At 50.0% G+C, this 20,495-nt stretch overlaps 5 protein-coding genes across 5 annotated transcripts; 2 read left to right on the forward strand and 3 right to left on the reverse strand.

The window, feature by feature from the left end:
* Positions 1–905: 905 nt before the first annotated feature.
* Positions 906–3,482, forward strand: UREG_04003 (uncharacterized protein; the record flags this gene model as incomplete). The annotated part of the gene is made up of 1 exon (XM_002544440.1): positions 906–3,482. The coding sequence occupies one exon, from the start codon at positions 906–908 to the stop codon at positions 3,480–3,482; it is 2,577 nt and encodes an 858-aa protein (XP_002544486.1).
* A 2,172-nt stretch (positions 3,483–5,654) lies between these two features.
* Positions 5,655–8,150, reverse strand: UREG_04004 (uncharacterized protein; the record flags this gene model as incomplete). Its single annotated transcript, XM_002544441.1, has 2 exons — positions 5,655–7,632; positions 7,693–8,150. 2 exons carry the CDS (start codon positions 8,148–8,150, stop codon positions 5,655–5,657), a joined length of 2,436 nt encoding a protein of 811 aa, XP_002544487.1.
* A 1,223-nt stretch (positions 8,151–9,373) lies between these two features.
* UREG_04005 (uncharacterized protein) lies at positions 9,374–10,400 on the reverse strand (the record flags this gene model as incomplete). Its single annotated transcript, XM_002544442.1, has 2 exons — positions 9,374–10,057; positions 10,197–10,400. The coding sequence occupies 2 exons, from the start codon at positions 10,398–10,400 to the stop codon at positions 9,374–9,376; spliced, it is 888 nt and encodes a 295-aa protein (XP_002544488.1).
* Positions 10,401–13,851: 3,451 nt separating this feature from the next.
* On the forward strand, positions 13,852–15,837 carry UREG_04006 (uncharacterized protein; the record flags this gene model as incomplete). The annotated part of the gene is made up of 3 exons (XM_002544443.1): positions 13,852–14,220; positions 14,281–14,842; positions 14,909–15,837. 3 exons carry the CDS (start codon positions 13,852–13,854, stop codon positions 15,835–15,837), a joined length of 1,860 nt encoding a protein of 619 aa, XP_002544489.1.
* A 1,644-nt stretch (positions 15,838–17,481) lies between these two features.
* On the reverse strand, positions 17,482–19,210 carry UREG_04007 (uncharacterized protein; the record flags this gene model as incomplete). The annotated part of the gene is made up of 3 exons (XM_002544444.1): positions 17,482–18,264; positions 18,383–18,654; positions 18,787–19,210. The coding sequence occupies 3 exons, from the start codon at positions 19,208–19,210 to the stop codon at positions 17,482–17,484; spliced, it is 1,479 nt and encodes a 492-aa protein (XP_002544490.1).
* Between the last annotated feature and the right edge of the window lie 1,285 nt (positions 19,211–20,495).

A 20,495-nucleotide genomic window follows, 5' to 3' on the forward strand; every position in this document is an offset into this window, starting at 1 on the left:
CTGAATGGGCTTGCCACCCTGATGCGACCACCCTCCTGTCTACAAGAGGAACGCAACTGAAAAACTGCTGCACAACCTGGATTGGTCTAGGCTTCGACCCTTGCCCGCGCTGCTCGTTCTCTTGTAAGCATGCCAATCAATCACTGCGGGGTTTAACGATTCTGCACCGCCGGCCCGCAAGGGATCGTGCTCCCCATGTTCGCTCACGCCGATAGGATCGCGAAAACTCTCCCCAGTCAGTTTGTCAGGCAGCCTTGCTGCTGCATTGTCAAAGCGGTGCGATAATCGTACACACCCCGCTACAAAATTTCCGTACTGGACCCATGGGTTGAGCTTTTTATCTCAATGCGTGCACGGGATTCTCCGGTGCATAGAATGCGATTTCTTCGAATCAAGCCCTATGCATCTTCCTCAGCGTGGGCGCGTTCTAAACCGGCCTGGGCTCTGCATGTATGGTCAAAGCAAAGATGCTTCTCGCCAATGTTTTGCCAATGCGCAGCCAAATGCACCGTTTCACCAATTGACTGCCAATCGAGCAGTGCAGCATCTCATGAACCCTGAAGAGCTGAACAGAGATTCCGGGCTGGCTGATTGATCTCGGGTAGCAGCATGCAGCCTTGTGGATTTGTCGCTGGCGGAAAGATGAACCGGAGGAAGGGTGCTTCAGGAGGCAGAGCCTGCCATGTCTAAAGCAGAGCCTGCCGTCTCTAAAGAAGAGCCTGCCGTGCCTGAAGATGGATATATAAACTACTGACATCCGCCAAAGGAGGTGAGAGATTATCATTCCAGACACCAACTTATTTAGTGACATTCTTCCAGTTACGCTTTGAATTATCCTATCTATACAATATCAACATAAATAAAGCCAGCTACTTGTTTAAAACCCCCGATCAAACGCGGACACCATGACCAACATTTCCAAGACCAAACCCATTTCCGTCCTTCCACGGCCAACATGGTTGGACAAGGCCGGCATGAGCAAAGGCATCGATCACGACCGCCAACACCTGGGCATCGTTCTTGCTTCCGGTCAAGTCATCAAGGCTCGCCAAACCAACTCCGCCTTCACTGGAAAAGCCCGCCTGCGCCTACTCAACAATGACGCCCATACTGAAACATACAAGGAGTTCGGCAAGGACTGGGTTGATCTCAGTGTGAATGCTGTTTCGGTGCCATTCATCGACACTCCTTATACCAGCGTGGCTCCTGTGGTGGAATATCAATTTCCGTCCAACTCTAAGAGGCTACCGGTCTACCGCAAGGGCGAGGATCAAAGTGCTTTTTTCAAAGAGTGGGAGAGCCAAAATGCCGAATTCGGATTGATCGAGGCCGAGTTCGTGGTCATTCTGATCCCAGTGGCTGATAAGGACAAGTTGAAGTCCATGAAGGAGGTAAAAAACATTGATGGATTGATCGATTACTATGAGTCGGTCTTCAGTTTCTACAATGCTTTAACCGGTGTGTCATTCGAACCCGAGCGTCCTACCGATTTGAACCCCAGGAACCGCTACTTCATGAAAGCGGACAAACACGGTGCCGGTGGTGCTTATTATGGTGGCAGTTGGACGGCTGAATCGTCTTCTTCGGTCAGTGGCTTCTGGCTTACGCCGATCCCTTCGAATTGGGGAAGCCTGCATGAGATCGGCCACGGATATCAGGGTGGCTTTATGTCAGATAGGTATCTCGGGACCGGCGAGGTTTGGAATAACATATACGCCGCCAGCTACCAGAGCGTCATGCTGGGTGACCGCAAATATAAAGAAGGATGGCTGTATAACTACGGAAAACAGGCGGCTGTCGAGAAAGGTATCGTGGACTACATCACCGCAGGAAAGGCCGTTAACAGCTGGGATTTGCGCTCGAAGCTATACTTCCTGGTAACAATGATAGAAGCGGCGGGCCTAGACACTTTTACCCACTTCAATCAGCAATATCGGTCGAATGTCAACACACCAGGATATGTCCGGGGTGATCATGCACTACTTGATATGCTCTCGGAGAGTTTTGCCACGGTGGGCCAACAGGTGGATGTGACTCCGTTCGTTGACCTAGTTGGCGGGCACATCACACCAGCACAGAAGCAATCCAACCTTTATAGCCATGCCAAAGCGGTCTACCCGCTCAACCAGCTGGTGCAAGGCGATACGTTGACGACACTGCAGAAAGAGTTGAAATTGGGAAGCGCTCTCGCCTTGGTAAGCGTGCAGCAGCTGCAGGCAAGCGGCCTCAAAGAAGACGTGAAGCTCCAATTCCAGATCGACGATTTTGTTCAGATTTATGGGCAAACTCTTGTTTTAATGGACGGCGCGCGCATCGCACACAAAGTCGTTATCCAGAGTCAGGAAATGGTCCTACATGGTTTAACGATCGGTGTTTATACCTTGCGCCTACCAACCGGTAGAGACAAGAAATATCAGCCACAATTGGGGTATCTGGTTGTAAAGCAGACACCAGCAAGTCATAGGCCAATGCAACAAAAGGTGCAATTTGTTCGACAGACGAAATCGCCCTTGCCGTCGCAAACCATTACCCTGCTTGGGCTTGGGGATGATGTATTTGGTAACGTCCTCGTGGATCAGCTCAATGGCGTTATTCAAGTAAACGTGACTAGCACCACGCCACATTCATACTTCCCGGATCAAACCTATGCGGAAGTAGTGATCAAAGACGAGAACGGCAAGGAGAAGTTCCGCAAAACGATTCCAGGTACACATGCCACAATTAGCCACGATAAAATACCTTTTTCAGCGGGATATGAGCTCGATGTCTTCCATAAGGAGCCCGGCCATCGTATCCAGTTGTCTCCGGCCTTTGACGGCGTCATCGATCATAAATCGCAGAATAACAACTTCGAAGTTACAAGCACCGGGCTGAAGAACAAGACGCTGAAAAATGACCCGAACCAGGCATTGCTGGCGGAGATCAAGCGAGTTGCAACAGGGTTGCGAGCAGACTACATCATGCTCCACGCTGAATGCTTAGCTAAGGTTGATATAGTCCTGGCTATCAACCTCTTCCCCAGTCCGCAACGCGAACAACTGCTAAAGGATTATGCCGATTGCGTTCCGGCCGACAACAAACCGGCCACGGAAGGGCTAGGCAACGCCTTCACATTCGGCTTCAACGGCATTAGCGATCACCGATTCCTCACCGCAGAACTGGACTTGGCTGGCAAAACACTCAACGTGAGCCTGGCAGCGGGCATTGCACACCACTACTTCTCCGACACGTACGCGTCGCTGCGCTACGTCGATGCCGACGGCAACGAAAAGCTGAACCTCGATGTCAAAGGCGCCACGACTCAGAAGGCGCAGAAGTGGGCTTTCGAAATCTCTGGCTACGGAGGCGAGTTGTTGTATATCCGCCATGAGGAAGCACCGAGCCGGTTGATTATTACAAACAAGTTGCAGAATCGGCGGTTGGGGAGCCGGGACACTCGGCAGAACTATCGCATCTTGCCAACGGGGGTCGAGCACGTTTGATAAACGAAGCGTCACTTGGGTGCGTATTGATGAGGAATATTATGGGGGATGAGAAATATTGAAACTGAAACAATCGTTTCTTGATGTCTGAATTAATTGCAAGTATTCTTAGTTTGTATAGTTAGTTTACTAATAACGATGAATCCAATCATTTCGCTTTGTCGTTTCTTTTGCGTTGCCGGAAGTTTTATCGGCGTATGGAGATCCCCGAGGGACACTGATCGTATTTATTTATTGGATATTGTGTGGAGTACTGGGTAGAGGTCACTGTTGTTGTCACAGTGAGGTTGCTGACTAACAACTTGACGAAGATCGGAGATCAGCCAAGATCTAGTCCACTAGCCATATTGGGCAATGTCAACATCAACCCACCTAATCTACTGGTGGACGCGATCAACTGCTGAGGACATGAATACTTTCTTATATTCTATTCGAGCCCAGTCGATCCAAGGGAAGTATCATTGTGATAATGAAATATTTGTTTATATTGCTAGCATGTATCTACAAACACTCGAACAATCACAACTATAGATACAAGAGAAAAGCAAATGCAAAGATAAGTGCAAGGTGTATTAAAGGTAGTAAGACTGTCAGAGATGGCGATGGAGTCTTCTATAAAAGAAGCATGAACTAACTGCAATAGCGTCGACAAAGAGACGCATGCAGATGACTGCAAGATCTTCAATTCATCGAAGCTATGCAATCAGAAAAAGTGCCATTGAGGTTCATCATTTCAGTCAACCTTTTAAAAAAAAGGAGTTGACACAGCGACAAGTCAGAAACTGTGATAAGGTAGGTAGTACACAAAAAGCCACCGCCATGATCTCAGTTCGAAGTTCGTCATCCTTATCTCCCTTAGACATCTAAGGTGTGTGTCCAGGGATGGAATCCCACCTATAATCAGAAAAGGACAAAATGCCTTGAAAAAAAGAAAATAGGATTTTTTGATCTGCTCTATGAGCAAGAAATGTGCAAAAAGGGAAGAATCCTCAGACTATTGTGTAGAAAAACAAAAACAATCAGACTATTGGGTTTGAAACCGAATGCCTTGATTTGTTTTTTATATATATGCGCGCGCATTGTCATCATATGGATTCTGTGGGGCAAAACGAACAAGGGAGGTTGGTTTGTCTATACTCAGTCAGTAAGCAAGCAGCCAGTAAAGTAAAGGAAATAAAAGAAGGTTGAGTATCAACTGATACTGCTTGCAACGAGTAAGGAGACTGGGTATTTAAGGGAAACGTGCAAAGCAAACCAACACCAAAGCCAAAGGCTGGGTCGGTTGCTGGCGAAAATCTGCTTAGCAGACAAAAGGGGGAATGGGCAAGGAGATATGGGGAAAGTAAGCCAAAAACGAAGATGGTTGAAAGATGAGAAGATTCGATAAGATGGCAAAGTAGATGGCTGATGAAGAAGAAAAAAGAAAAGAAAGAGGAAGAGAGCTGGCGAGCAGGAGCTATTTATGCCTTTGGAGACTGGCACGGGATCACGACGCTAGCTAAGCGAGACTGGTTCTGGGGCCTGCGACTGGCTGGGAAGAGCCAGCAAAACCGGTTTGGAGGAACACAGCGGAGGGGGGCTGGGAGCTGATCCTGCGCTGAGATTGGCCGGGAGGTTGTGTTGATGGGAGTTTCCGGTCCAATGGGAGGGCGTCCCGGGGGGCCTGGATCAAACGGCTGTAAGGTAACAAGACTGTATTGTGTTGCTGCCTGGGGCATGTGGGTTGGATAGTGATATCAAGGATATGGACAAAGAAACATGGAGAAGGCATAGGGACCATGGGTGAGGATGTCGCCAAGGGGTCTGGATTGTTGTATCATTAGAGCATATCAGTACACTTGAGGATTCCATCGTTCAACATCATGGTAGTAATACAGAGCTCCGCCCAAAATGCCCTTGGCCATGTAGCATGCCGGCATCCAACAAAAGTAGCCAGAAAGATACGCCCTTTATCCATTCCGTCCGCTATGCAGAGAGGCCAGATTCACCTCCTAGAAGACAATGATCCTAACTGGGAATGAAAGAGCTGGAAGGGCACGTCAAAGCAGAGGGGAGAATGTAGCTATCAACGAGTTGGACAATAGAAGGCGGGATAGACATCGCGAGCTAGAAACATTGTAAGTCTTTAGATCAAAGCATTCCCACCGCGCAAAAGAAAAGGTAAAACCTCTCTCATTGAGTTCTCTTCCGTCTTTTGATAGGGCCACCTCCCGGGACCGAGTGGCTGCTGTTGCTATCTGGAGGCAACGCATTCTCGTCCACACTGGTGTTGGCAGGGCTAGTTGCTTCACTGCTTGAAAAGGTTTCCGTGATTCGATTCCCTCCGGTGCCCGATTGATCCCCAGCGCCGGCTTGGTTCACACTGTTGTTGTTCCCATACACATTAAGGAAGTCGTGCGTTTGAGCCTGTTTGGAATCCGGGTTGGCATCTCCGAAGAGATCCCCAACAGGGTCGCTCTGCAGTTTATCAAAATCAAACAAATCATTCGCCTGCGACGCCAACGGATCGCCTAGACCTTCATTGGTGTCCCCGCCCTGTGTATTCCCATGCGCCCCCATTCCACCCTTATTGGCGTTCATGCTTGTATAGTCGGAAAAGTAATCTCCACTGTTAAAGATTTGGTCAAGGTCAAGTGGAGGCGGCGGGATGTTGCTGTGATTATCCGGTTCAAGACCAGGGATTAGACCCGTTGGGCTAAGGGGCTGGAGCATGTTGGTGAGGTTCTGTACTGACCGGTCCTGTTCTGCTTGCATCTTAGCTAACTGGTCAAACTGGGCGCGGCTGTTAGCTAGGCGTGAAGGATAGTTGTGGGGCATGGGAGGCGGGTTGGGTGTAATAAGGGCGTTGTTTGGCGATGCGATTGTAGACGGGTCAGACGCATGGCTTTCATTGGCGATCAAACGGAGCATATCTGCTCGTTGCGTCGCAGTAAGCGGCGAATTGCCTCCGGAATTCTCAAGCGAAGATAGAACCGTAGGAAAGTCAGGCACACCGGGATTAATGTTGTTTCGCGCGTTGGAGTTTTGGATAAGAGACATAATATCGCGTTGTGGAGGGTATTTTGCTGCAGGTTGACTCTGGCTACGAGTATGTACATGGCCATACTGCTGTTGTTGTTGTGAAGGGACAGATTGCGGGCTCGTGCTGTCAAACAGTTCCTCCACACTGCCACTATGGGTGCTAGGCCTATGAGCTTGACCGTTACTCTTTCCCGACTGCATGTCATATCGCTCACTTGCTGCCGAGGGGGATAGCGTGTTTGCTCGACGAGACGGAGCGTCTTGACCAAAATCGGGTGCCGCTTTGAGTAGTAATGGTTGTCTCTTCGCAGGGCGCTGGCCCGAATTGAGGTTCGGTTCCATATTTCCTATATAATCGCCCACGTCGATAATATTCCCTTGTCCCTGATCCTGAGGCATCGGTGCGGCGGTGAAAGAATTGATTAAGCCCTGAGCGCCTTCGTGGCCCTGTAGGCTTCTGTTGTAAACAGTTGCTAAGAATGTCAATATCGCGTTGATGGAGTTTTCGTGGCGGCTGTGCTGCTCCTGAAAGTTGATCGCCTGGTCATAAAGTTGTTCGTGCTCTCGGCGCAACTTGTTTATCGTACTTGAGATGATCTGTTGCTGATGGCGAATATTCTGCAGTTCTCGATAGACATTGGCTAGTTGCTCCTTGGCCAACGTCGCATCTCCGGGTGTAATGGACAGCTGCCCTCGAAACCGGCCTCTGTCCTCTCGACCACCACCACCACCACCACCATCTTCTGCGAGATCTTCGGCTTCGCCGTCATCCGCGTCCCCTTCTGTTCTCCCCCGCGAGCCTGATTTTCCTGCAGCTTTCGACTGGGACACATTTTTGGGTTTCTGGATCAACCATAATAAATCGGGATGGCCGCGTCTGAAATAAGGGTTTGAATATTCGCTTGGACTCTTGTTCTTCCTTTCACTCGCTCGCATTGAGTTATCCGACAGCCCGACCTTTTTATGAAAACCGTACATATTCAACTGGCGAACGAAGGAGGCGTAATTGCTGTGCTTGAAGAGCTCTGGAATCAACGTTCTAGCGAATTGGTCCTCGTCGAGTACGATAAAAGATCGGCCATCTTCAGACCATCTGATTAAGTCTGTGTTTTTGGATTCATCGAGGAAACTATGGTAGAATCCCAGTCAATACAGCGACAATACCCATGGGGAATATACTTGCACCTACCTGCTAAGCTTTTGTACAAATGGAGGAATTTGCTTCCGCTTAGCTTGCGCATCTTTTTTCGCAGCAAGTGCTCTCGACTCTAATGATTCCTCTGCCTCCCCGGTCGCAGGGTCAATCACAGGGCCCGGTTTCGTCGGCGGAGGTTCCATCAACGTCCTTGAATTTGTATCAGGTTTTCTCAGCCTGCCAATGAGTTGGTTTCCTGGTCTCCGCGCCAGCTGATTCGCTGTTTGAAAACCAGTAGCATCCCCAGGATGGGCGATGGGCTGGTATGGGTTAGCGGCCACATCTCCCGAGGGATTGCCTAACGGCTGGCCGGCTTGGCCCCATTGCAGGAATTGGTCGTTCGACAGTTGGGGTTCGGGAGCCGGGTAGCTGTGGGAAGGCGAAACTTGCTGATGCGGAATTGGCACGGCGCCTGGTGCAGGCCGTTTGCGTGAGGAACCTTGTGATGTCATGACGGACGGAGTGTCTAAAGATGCAAAATGCAAAGATGGCGGTGGTCAAGTTTAAGGTTGTGTCAGAAAAAATATTCAGAGAGCGGGTCGAAGAAGGATGACGGAAAGATAATGCAATGCTTTTTCGGGGGGTGATTGACAAAGACGCGGGTATCAGATGCGCAGGATTCGTAACGTCGTGATTCGTACGGAAGGGCCGTCCTACGCTTGCGGATATGGTGCTTCGAGGAACAGGGCGGGAGAGGCGAGCGAGGAATTAGCAAGGATGCTTGCAGCGAGGCCAATGACTGGGGATGTCGATGAAAAGGAATGAGCCGCTTCCTGACGGGAGAGGGCAGTGTTTGCGGAGCTAAGAGAAGGCAGACACGATCAGCCAAACCCGGCACAAAAAGACATGAGAGCAAGGACTCACAGAGCACTGCAACCAAGCGCGTTCCTTGTCCAATCAACTCGGGCTTGCAGCTCACAGCTGGAGGGGCTGCTGCGGGCGTAGAATTAGAACGTGGACAGGATAACGGGTTCGAGGAAATGCGGCCCAGATTCGCCGGCCCACTGGTCTCTCTCTGGATGATGTGAGTTGCGATGCACAATGGATAGGAGTTCAGGGCAGTTTCTCAATGAAAGCACATCTTGCCTCCCGATCCCAGGCGCCCTTTTTCTTCTTCCTGAATTCCACGATCTGTGATGCTTGGATGAACAGCAAAAGCGCCGACCTCTTGGCAAGCAATGACGTTGCCGGGATGTGATTGGCTCGCACCGTGACTCAGCGCACTAGGCTTGCCGATGGCTGCTTACTTCATCAGTCCCGGTTCGGCAAGCGACTTCAGACGAAATTGAGCTGATCGGACGAAACAGCAGCTGGTTTATAAATGTGCGGGCATAAAGAGAAGTAATTGGGGGGGTGTATGGGCTGCTTATCATTGTGCGCCTGGGTGGTTTGGTCCTTTCACTGTCCCTACTTTCTCATCCCGGATTGACTGGTGAGCAGCACTGTGATGATTGCCATGATGAAAGGTGAGAATGGGATGGACGTTTACTGTATTCTTTTGCAGCTATTGAAAAAATGCCAACCTCATACGCTGACAGAAAGCAAGCTCCTTTCTGCAGAGCCAGGCTCACAGAATGACCAAAGCTTTATCTGTGGAACCCTCCTGATTTGATTGTGTCTGTTCCATTTCAAGCAGTATTTATTACCTCTGAGCCGGACCAGTGGCTAGATTTCCTCACATATTCGACTCGCCAATAAAGTCCTTGAATGCCGTCCGCACCCTTTCCCATGCATCTGGGCGTTTCATTGCAAACTCTTCAACCTGTTTTGGAGCCTGAAGATCGTCAACCATTCTCTCTTCCTTCGTCGTCCCGTTTAAAATCACAATGTTCCCAAGGCTCAACACAAGACAATACATCGCAGCTTGCGGGCTAATCCCAAGCTGATTCGCCAACAATCCCACAGGCGCCGAGAAAACCACGTCCGGGTTAGCAGTTAGCGTCCAAAAGGACTGGTATACGATGGAGTTTGCGTTGCAGAATCGTCGCACCTCCCTGTCGTAGTTGCCCTTACGAAAGAACCGATTTTGTACGACGGCGGGTTTCACCTTGGCGGCTTCGTGGAGAACGGAGAGGACGGAGGCTGGGCAGTTGGAGATGCCCAGATGTCGGATCTTATCGGGTACGTACTCTTCCAACGCGGCCCAGGCTTCTAATGTCTGTCCGATGCTGGGAAGCGGGGAGTGTAGGACGAGAGCGTCAAGGTAGGCTTTGCTTTCGGAGTCTGGGTCATCGGAGGGCCGGAGGTTCCTGAGAGATGATTTAATCGAAGCGTGCACTTGCTCTGCAATTGAAGATTTAGGGTCGTATGGCATATCATCTGGATTCTGGCCGCTAACGGCAGTGTACTTTGTTTGAATCTATATTCAATTTTATCAACCAATGTCAGCCCGCATGTCGATGTACCCGGACAACAAGGAGCTCCAACGCAAGGAAAATAGTTGAACCAACATAAAGGTCTTCCCGCTTCACTTTCCCCTCTGAAATTGCCCTTCTTACTCCCTCTCCCACAAGGTCTTCTCTGTAGTGTTTTGGCTGCGCCGCAGTGTCGACAGCAGTAAACCCGCTGCAAAGAGCCTGGTAGACCAAGTCTGCGGTTCGTCCCTTTTTCCAGGCAGTGCCGTAAAGAAAAACAGGAATCGAAGACGCAGTTTCGGCGCTTGCGGCTCGAAGCGCAAGCCTGTCCCATTTGGTTGCCGCCATGGTTTGGAAAGCCGGAAATTCGTAGATCGACGTGTGCAGCGAGCGCGCGGTTGTTGAAAGCTCACTTATAGCCTTAGAGGGGTTTATATAGTGTTGGGCGAGATTGTTCTCATATAAAATCACTACGGAAAGATTCACTCGTCGCGGAGTCACTGACTCATTTCAAAGGGAGTTTCCCCCGCAGCGGGCCGTGGACCGAAGGCGGCAAGTGTCGTCATCGACCTGATGGCCATGGAAGTGCTGATATTGCAACGTAGATGCTCGACAACGGCCGTTCTATTGCTGGTCCTTGGGTGATCTAACATGTGTAATATCTGGTAAACCCCCGAATCCCTCCAACCAACATATGACAGAGTAGAGTGGCCCCGAAACCTTGGGGAGGACCCAGACAAGCAATTAGATAGCCTATACAATCATGTATTCTCGGCTCCTGATCAGCCAAGTAAGAAAATGTCAACGAGGCAAGTGTTTTGATGGCGCATTTTTGGGACTCGCAGTTGGTGGCTGGGAGCTCGCATCGATACATGACCGCTAGTTACTGAAGAACGCTGTTGAGGGTACCGAGTACAGGTCGGCATATTTGCACCATAGTTGCACGTTCACCAAGAGTTTATATAGCCACAGGCTTTTCCATTGCCGAAATCATCCGTGTGAAGTATGCATCACAGCGGAAGCATGGGAGGATTGGAACGGTGGTTAGATGAGATCATCAGCACAGTGGATGGGTACCTTGAGTTTGATATATGTACTCCATACAGTGCACAGAAAGCCGTCTTTTGCTCTATGCCGAGATCGGCTCGTTCAATGTACTCCGTAGAGGATTCCTCTTCATGTGTTGAGAGACTTGACTGTGACTCTTGTGCCTGGGTGATGCCAAGCCAGCTGTCGGTTTAGCCACCAGGTCAAGCTCACTGTGTCCTCAGCGAAAACACGATCCGCTGGTCAGGTTGATGAGATCTGGTTACGGCCCACAACGAGAGGCAACGACGGGATGATGGATGATTTGCTTGTCCCGAGTAAGACAAGGAGAGATTGGGCTGAAGGGTGGCAATCCACAGAACATCACAAACTCGCCAGCAAACCCCCTATTTTCCGCTCTCTGGTTGTTGAGCCCTTGACGTTGGGTTTCGTTCGAACCAGATCTTCCCGTGGTCCACAGATTCGGTACAGCCCATTAGCTGATGGGATCCAGCTTCTGTTCCCTTGGTCTGAGTTCGCTCTTTTGGCGCAATTGTCTAGCCCGAAAAGCCTTTTGAGTTCGGCCAAACCGTGCGAGTGGGGAGAAGGGCCTGTCTCGGAGCCCCTACCAATGAGATTGGAATGATTGAACTGGCGACAGGATCTGTGCGAAGGGGAGGATTTACACTCGCGGGAAGGCGGATGAGCTAAAAGAACCCATCTTTGTTCCCAACTCGGTCGGCCCCGTCGTGCCGCGAATACCACCAGAGCAAGAGAAGGAGGTGGGAAAGAGCCTGGCAGATTTATGCTTCCGAGCATGCCAGAAAATCTGACACCTCTTGAGCTGGGAATGTTTTCCCGCCTGCGCTTGACTGTGGAAGCGGCACAAGAAACAAGTTTCGAAATCCTAAAAATACGGAAAGGAGGGTGTGATATTGGTTGCGCACCCAATTTTCTCATGTGATGATGCGAAGGCGAAGGAGAGAGAAGCGCGAGATGATTGGGATTTGCCCGTTTTTAGGCGTGATAGATGTTGATATGATGGGTAAGTTTCTCGGAATCAATTCTGAATCCCCTGGGTGTGCCCACACAAGCCCCTAAGTCATTTTAATCAGGTCTTGAGATTCAATAATTTCTTTTTAGCTACGGCAAGGACGGAAAAAGAATAACGCATTCAGGGGCCAACGCAACCAAGTGGTTTTGATTATTTTCGAGCATGATCGAGGGCCTTTTCGCCCTCGTGGGAGAGATGGCACACCCTGTCAGCGTCTAAGAGTTGATGGTAGACGAAGGCGATTCCCAGCCGTTCCGTTGTGGAGGCGTGTGTCTCTGTAACTATAATTGACGGGTTGGTCAAGGAGAAAAAGGCAAACATCACAATAGAGAGTGGTTGGGGGTGGCCAGGAAGACCACCGGACACGCTTCGCCTCAACTTTCAAGCAAGGAGATGGAGGTTGTTTCTGTCGGCTCTCGTAGCTAGTTAGCTGGACCTGTTGGAGAGAATGGGATTAGCCGACTGCCCTCGAAACCCGTCGTAATCAGAAACCAGGAGCAAGCAACGGGTTCAACCTTGGGACGACTTGTCTGCCTGAATCCATCCCTGGCTCAGCCCAGTAGCTCCTCCGTGCATTGGGATAGATTGAACCCACGGAACAGGTGCATGGAATAAATTCAAACGTAGTCCAATGATGCTAAGAAAAAGGAGAGAGAGAGAGAGAGAGAGGCTTGAGCCCAGAGGCACTGCTTGCCTCCAGTTTATTACTTACTAGTTAGTCTGATGAGTCGACGTCTTCCTTACTCACCAAAATCCAAAGCCAAATCCGATCCTCACCCCAAATTTTTTTCTTGTCCTCCTCTTCACTCTCTCCATCGCCCTCTCTTCCTCTTCTCTCTCCCACCCTCAACACCCTCTTCGATCCCTTCTGCCGCTCTCGCTTCATCCGTGCCTCATTCTCTTGCTGCTCCGCCGGCCATATCTGTGCCGTCGCTTGCTGGCGGGCTTGTCCCCCTACCCTCTACCTCCTCGCTTCCCCTTGAGCCCGTTTCTTCCCCCAGATGGGCCTCTAAACAACGTGCTCAGCCTCCCGTCTCCCTGGTTTCCCAAGGCTTTTCCTCGTGCATACGTTTTTTCGCAAGCTAGCCATTCATCGCTGCAAGCTGCTCAAGCCCTTTGCCCAATCACAGTTCAGAGTGCTGATTGCTTGCGAACCTCCTCTCTGCCATCGCAGCGACGCGAAACGAACGAAACTTGCCTTTGCGGTCCTCGTGTCGTCCACAGCCTCCTGCTCAAGTCCACCCCGTTGAAGCGCCTCGAGTTTGCAGTCTTATCTTTCGTCGTCCTGTTGCCTAGTCCTTCGACGCGTTTGCGAACAATAAGCAAGCAGCCAGCTGCGATCTTCTACAGGTCCTCCCTATGCAGCACACCCGGTCCTGCGTCTCATCCATGTGTTGACGACTTGACGATTGATGAATACAACTCCGACACCGTCTAATCCTAGTTCCTGAAGCTTCAGATACCCTATTCCTTCTGGAACCTGACTGTCCTGGTCTCGAACGCTGAACGAACACTGGGCGAACATTCCACACGTGACTGTTGTGATTCCATTGCGTGTTTCTCAACCATCAACACTCTGATACAAGCTTCTTTTGGGACTGTTGTGTTGTGCACGCTGACGTACTCAGTCGTCAGACGTCTCTGTTGACCTCTTGTTTTCGTCTAACCTTTTCGTCAACCACACCAGAACACCAATCGACCTTCAAGCTCTACCTCGCCATGAGCAATTATCACCCCCCGAATCAAGACATGTATCATAACTCTGTCTCTCGGTCTCCTGGTTCTCATCGCCATACTCAGCACCAGACACAACAATTACATCGCCAGCCTTCCAGGCAGTTCGACGCGTATGGCTCTATGCCCGCCTCCATGTTCGACGATTCTCTATCGCGCTACGATTCCGCTACACTAGATAGGATGCCCCAAACCGTTCAGTCCAGCCATTTTCCTTACGACGTCACTAGCGCCCAATCCTGGAATCCGAATGGACTGAGTGGTGCACATACCTTGGGGAGTATCGGGTCTAATCCTCTCAGTGCGTCTCTGAGAGGAAGAGCGAATGTACGGGGAAGATCCGGCATTCCAACGGTAAGAACTCTTGCTCAGAAATTCCCCGTTCAAAGGCACCTCTCTGACCCAAAGATCTAGACTTGGCTTGACCAGTCCCTTCAAAACGTTTTCCCGCTTGCTCCCGGGCCTCTTCCACCAAATCCTTTACGTCCTGAAAACATCAACCACAACCATGGCCACAATCATAACCATAACCACGATGGAGATGATGAACTTATTCCAACTGCTATTGTCATCAAGAATATCCCATTTGCGGTCAAAAAGGAGCAGCTCATTCAGCTTATGACTGAGATGAGTTTGCCTTTACCGTATGCCTTCAATTATCATTTCGATAACGGGGTGTTCCGTGGCTTGGCTTTTGCAAATTTCACTTCTGCCGAAGAAACTGCCACCGTCATTGACGTTCTCAACCATTTCGATCTGAATGGGAGAAAATTGAGAGTTGAGTATAAGAAAATGCTCCCGGCGCAAGAGCGCGAGAGGATCGAACGCGAGAAACGTGAGCGCCGAGGACAACTTGAGGAGCAACATCGCCCGATGGCCACTTCACAGCTTCAAAACCAGAATTCAATGTCGTCTCTGGCTTCTCACTTGCCAGCGGCTTCACCGTCGCCAGTGTCTCAGCGCCAAAATGCTCTTGGTAAGTTATCTGTTTCCCTATTTGTCTCGTCGTTCAAGGAAGACTAACCATTTGTAGTAGAGCTAGATATGAACGACGCCCAAACGTTGCAGTTCTATTCCCAGCTACTTCTATTTAAGCAAGATGCGACTAGAGAATCGCTGATTTTTGCCTCTTCTTTGACGCCGCTTCAACGTCGTACCGTCCATACTTTGGCTCACAACATGGGACTTGGCCACGCATCTCGTGGAACCGGCGAGCAACGCCAAGTGCATGTCTATCGTGCTTCTAGTACGGACGTGAGCCCACCAATCCCGGCGATGCCAACTACCATTCACTCTGCAGATTCAGCCCGTCGAGGTCTTAACCGCGCTGCCACAATTGATTTTAGCGAGGCAAGAGGCGATGCTCCAAATCCCTTTGGTACCCTTCGTGGCCACAATTCCGGATATCTTGGTGTGGTTGACTCATCCCCCAATGCCTTCGGGAATGCCCAGAATCTTCGTGCTGCGAAGTCTTTTGCAGATCTTCGTTCGTATACGCCATCGCCAGCGCCATCTTCTGCTAGCTACCCGGCCATTCTGCATGCTAACGGCACTCGTCTACACGCTTATGATGGCGTTGCTAGCGGAAATTCGAATACACCCACTTTGACCCCCGCTCCTGGCTCTTCTATCGGTTTACAGCGTCCTGACGATAACTTGTTAGTCAATAGTCTTGGTGGACTTACTCTTGGTACTACCGTTGCCAGCGGAAATGCTTCTAGCCCTAGACGACTTCGTTCAATGTTCTCCTGGGAGCAGCAAGAAACCACTCAGCCCTCCGTAACCGCTCCTATTGGAAGCAACCGTTCAATGGGACTTAGTCCTTTTGATAGTCAAGGCCAAGAACGCCTCCCACTAAGACAACCTCGTGGTCCTATCCCAGAAAGAGGATCCGGATTTCGCAGACCTGGACACCAATCTCGCAGCAGTGATGAACTCCAGCAGGGAAGACCCGAAATTGTTGTTGAATAAATAATGCTGCAAACTGAAATAATGGAAGGAGACGACGTCGAGTGAGGAATGTACACCGTGTTGCATTATAGTGCTTCTTTTGAGACACCATCCATGTTATTGAATGGTGCCTTTATGATTCGATGATGGATGACGAGATGACCCTACCTAAAAAACAATGGGCTTTACATAAAAGTTTGAACAGAGAATATCGAATGATTTAACTAGATGCTACTCGACTTTGGGGCCACCCAGCGAACAACGCCACGACTCTTGTTTGAACAACGGTTTCTCTAAACGCCTAATTTTCCAGATGAGAGCGCTCAAGCGTGAAAAGAATTTTTAATCGATGACTCCCCCCCAGTTCCATTAGCTTTTGAGAGCGTCAGGCGCAAGGAACATGAGATTTTGTTTTATTCGCACGCAACGACGAAGGAAAAAAATCCGAAAATGGCAAGTCAACTATTGTGCTTTACACCTAATTGTGGTTTTGAGACTTGAAGTTCTCCTGACCCCGGCTACCATTGGGGCCGTTGGGAATGGATGCTATTATGTTTGTGTAATACCTTCTATTTGCATAGTCTGTCTGGATCTGCCTTTTGCACCAGTGGACCTGCCTGGGGTAATGGTGTTTTTGTCGTCTCGCTGTTTTTTCCCGCCATTCGACAGCTTTGCTTTCTTGCTTTTTGACACCTTTTTCTGGGTCTCTTTCTAATACGTATCTATGTTATTAATGTTCGAGTTTCTTTTTGATTGCCACAATCTTCCTGAGCGTTCGATATTGCCACTTTCGAGCTTCTATTTGGCTTGATGCGGAAGTGCAACTGCCCCGTCCTTTCGACGTTCTATTGACGGCAATACTGAGAGAAATGAAAAGGAAAAAAAACCACCCACGTCGACTTACACCGCTACCTGCTTTATTCCGTGGTGCTGGTCTTGATCATGAGTCCATTGATTTACCGTTTGGAGGCGACACATTTGAGATTTGCCAGTAATCTTTGCGTTGGCCTGTTGCTAGTACATACTTCCCCGAACGTTGCCTGTCGGAGTCCTTTTGCTACTCGATCGAGCTCGTCTGCTTTTCAGTTTCAACTTTTTTTTAGGGAAAAAAAACCACCCGAAGTACCCGGTCTCTTGGCTACAGCTGCCTGCATCTCTTCGCCGTTATCTGAAACACCGCGCTGAATTTGAATAACGCTGGCTGCTTGGTTGATTGATTGGGAAATCCTCGTTCAGTGTCTTTGGGCAATTACATATTTGGCTTTTTTAATATATCTCGTGTCTCGCTTTTTCAAAACTTTTGTCTCACGATTTCGTCTGAGGTTCCTTTCTCACTGTCTACGGACTAGGTCACTTCAAGCATAGGAAAGGGTTCTTTTCCCCACCCGAAATCAGATTGGCGGTGTTTGTTCTGGGTCTTGCGAATTTCTTTTGGGCGGGCCGAGTGTTTTGCTGTTTGTCATGTACGTCTTGAGTCAGATACCGAATGCCAGACGTTATTATTAGTCAAATCTCTTCCCTCCTCTAAACGAAGTGTCATTTTGGGTATGGAAACCAACGAATTGCATACATTATAGATATATGCCTTGGACGAAAATTGCTAAAATGATACAAGAAGCCCATGCTAAAATCCGCCATTTACAGAATCATCGCAGTAGCACGGTCTTAATGCGAATATCCCTGCTGTCTCGCCCACTCCATCTTCCTCTCCCTTTCCGACTCCCTGGTCCGCTCCCGATCCCGTCCAGACTCCTGCTTCCTCCCGCTCCTAATCTGCTTTTCTTTCTGCCTTGGATCAATCACCACCAATCCATCCGCGTCGCGATTGGACTCTTTCCACGTATGGTCCTTGCCCAGCGTATCCTTTGCGAACCGGAGCGCATGCGTCATCCAGTCCGTCGCATTATCATCTTCTCGAGCGGCATTATCGCCGGCGCCGGTTTCAGAATCCTGAAGATCCCAGGCGCGGCACGATTGGCAGTTTACGATGAAGTGGAGGTCGCACACCTGGGCTTCTTCGTCCTCCGGTTCGTCGGATGAGTTGGGTTTGTTCGACGCATCCGGATGATGGGTTGCAGTGTCTTTTGATTTGCTCGTTCGCGGCTTCTTCGCAGCTTCCGCATCGGCTTGTTCCAACCGTGCTTTGAAATCGTTGAGGCGTTTTAATGTGGCTTCTTCGTCCTGTAGTCTGCCGTTTAAGTCGATGCCGTTGGTGGAACCGGGAGCGGGACGTTTTCGTCCGCGTATGGAATTTGCGGGGATGAGTGACTCCAGTGCTGATTTTGATTTTGAGGGTTCGTTTGGTGTGGATTTGGTGGTTCGGCGCATAGACGCCTTGAGAGATTCGATTTGTGCGTTGAGTTGAGATGCTTTTGACCGGGGTGCGGATTGATCAGGGGATGAAGACGGTGAAGGAGAACGAGGGCTTTCGGGATCGGGAAGAGGGAGCTGGGTGTTAGGATCTCGTGAGAGTCTACGGCTGACTCGCGGAGAAAGTGATGGTCGAGGAAGAGGCGATTGGGATCGCTTGCGGGAGGGTTTCGAGTTTGAATTCCGTTCAACTGACTCCGCGATAGAGGGCATCGATTTGCGCTTTTCCTTTGGCGAAAGGCTCCCGTCTCTTTTCCTCCGCTGCTATGAGGCTTGTATTGAATTTTGGCTTCCCGGGCTTGATAGCAGGCAAGTCTCCCTCATCTTCTTCCCCTGCACCAAAACTCAGTAACGTCTTCCCAGTCTTCGTTTGCTTTTTCTTTTTCTTGGTGGCCAGCTTCTTATCCTCGTTCTTGGTACCCGCAACCGCAATCTTCTCCCTTTTCCGCAGCTGGCCCTCGAACGGACCTAATCCATCAACTTCGCATCCGGTAATTTTAACCGCGTATATGGGTCTTTCCGTCCCCTCCACCAGTTCTGCCTCCGCAATTTTCAGAATCGTATATATACCGTCACCCTCCACCCTCCCAAACATCGTACATGTCCCCGTCAACTCCCTATCCGCCGGCGCCAGCGTCACAAAGAACTGACTTCCATACCTCCCATCCTCACCCTTAGCCATCCCCACCAGCCCCCGCCTATTGAACTTCAGTCGACTGTGAAGCTCATCGCCAAACACAATCTTCTGACTGGGATCGCGCGGGTCGCGCTCGAACTCGGCGTCTTCATATATCGAGGAGCCTCCGGAGCCTGAGCCGGTGGGGTCGCCAGCTTGTACGACGAAATTGGGTACGACGCGGTGGAATGTGGTGTTCGTGTAGTATCCGTCTAGACAGTGCTGGAGGAAATTCTTGCAGGCGAGGGGAGTCTGCTTGGCGAAGAGGGAGATTTGAATCGACCCGGCGGTGGTGTGGATGGTGGCAGAGGCGGTGGGAGGTGGTTCAGTGTTGTAATGGGACGACATGTTGCGGAAGGGAAATTGGAGGAACGGAGGTAGAAGGTGAGCTCGTAGCTAGAGGTTCCCGTTGCCAAGCTGCACGATGATCCGCATTCAGGATGAGTAGTTCGCTGTGTTGGCGGGGGAGAAGGGTTGGTTTGTATTCAGTTCACGATGTTATTCTCATCTTCAGCGTTGGTGTTTCTCCACATGCCAGGGAGCGGAACTGAAAGGCCGGTGGGATTGCCAAGAAGGGCGGGAAAAAGGGTGGAAGCTTGGACCACTTCCGCCAATATCGCCAGTCGAGAATAAACACAACAACAAACCGCAGCAGCAACAGTAGCAGCCTGTATCACTATGGGGCAGATCAAGTATGAGCCCTTTTCGGGCCCGCTTTTTAGCAATCTAATGCCTGATATGTTTGATCAGTTCTGGTCCTACCCGCAAGACTTGTTCTACTTCGACTGGCTACAAAGGACATCAGACCTGAAAGTTGTCTGTCAGGAAACCACGCGAGAAGAGGCTGAATTTCCAATGCCCTCCGCCCTCGAAAAGGCCATTAAGTCCTGTACAAAGATCGACTGTCCCAACACTCTCTGGGGTCCTCCCATTGACAGTAGCTGGACCGGTTGGATGGGTGCAACCATCCGTAACCTGGCAAAAGAAGCTGGAATATCCTGTGGAGAAAGACAGTAAGAGAAAAAGATGCTCTTTTTTTTTTCTTTTTCTTTCTTTTCATTTCCCCTCTCAGCTCTCCTTCATGTTTCGTCGCTTAACATTTCTTAGGTTTGGAGGTCCTCTATTTCTGCCCCTCAACGAAGGCATGATCTCTGTAGTTGATTGTCGCTGCCGTGTTCTTGCGTATCAACTTCTTCAGCACCGTCGGGATCACTGGGGAATGATGATGCAGGATCACACCCCGTTAGACTCGAAGACCAAGGATGGCCAGGATTATCTGCTTCGAAGTGATTGCAGCTATCTTTTACCGCCAAATGAATGATGTGGAGTGGGATTACTATAAACATAGATACATGAAACCCGTGCTGAGATACCCGGGTGGACCTTTGACTGTATGTCTCTTGTCAATATCTTTGCGTTCGTTCTCCTTCCCCTTTTTTCCATTCCTTTACACTGTCCAATAAGTGCTGACGTCTCCCTTGGCCACAATTGTGACGTTTACTCTGGGGAAGGTGCGTGTTGTCCAGGCAACATGCAATCCATCCGACCCATATGTCACTTTGAAGTTTACATTGAGAGCTGTATACGATCTCAGCATGTCTTGTTATAACAAGGCCACAGTTCAAAAAGTTGT

The sequence above is a fragment of the Uncinocarpus reesii genome, genomic scaffold (assembly GCF_000003515.1).
Source record: "Uncinocarpus reesii 1704 scaffold_2 genomic scaffold, whole genome shotgun sequence".
NCBI lineage: Eukaryota > Fungi > Ascomycota > Eurotiomycetes > Onygenales > Onygenaceae > Uncinocarpus > Uncinocarpus reesii.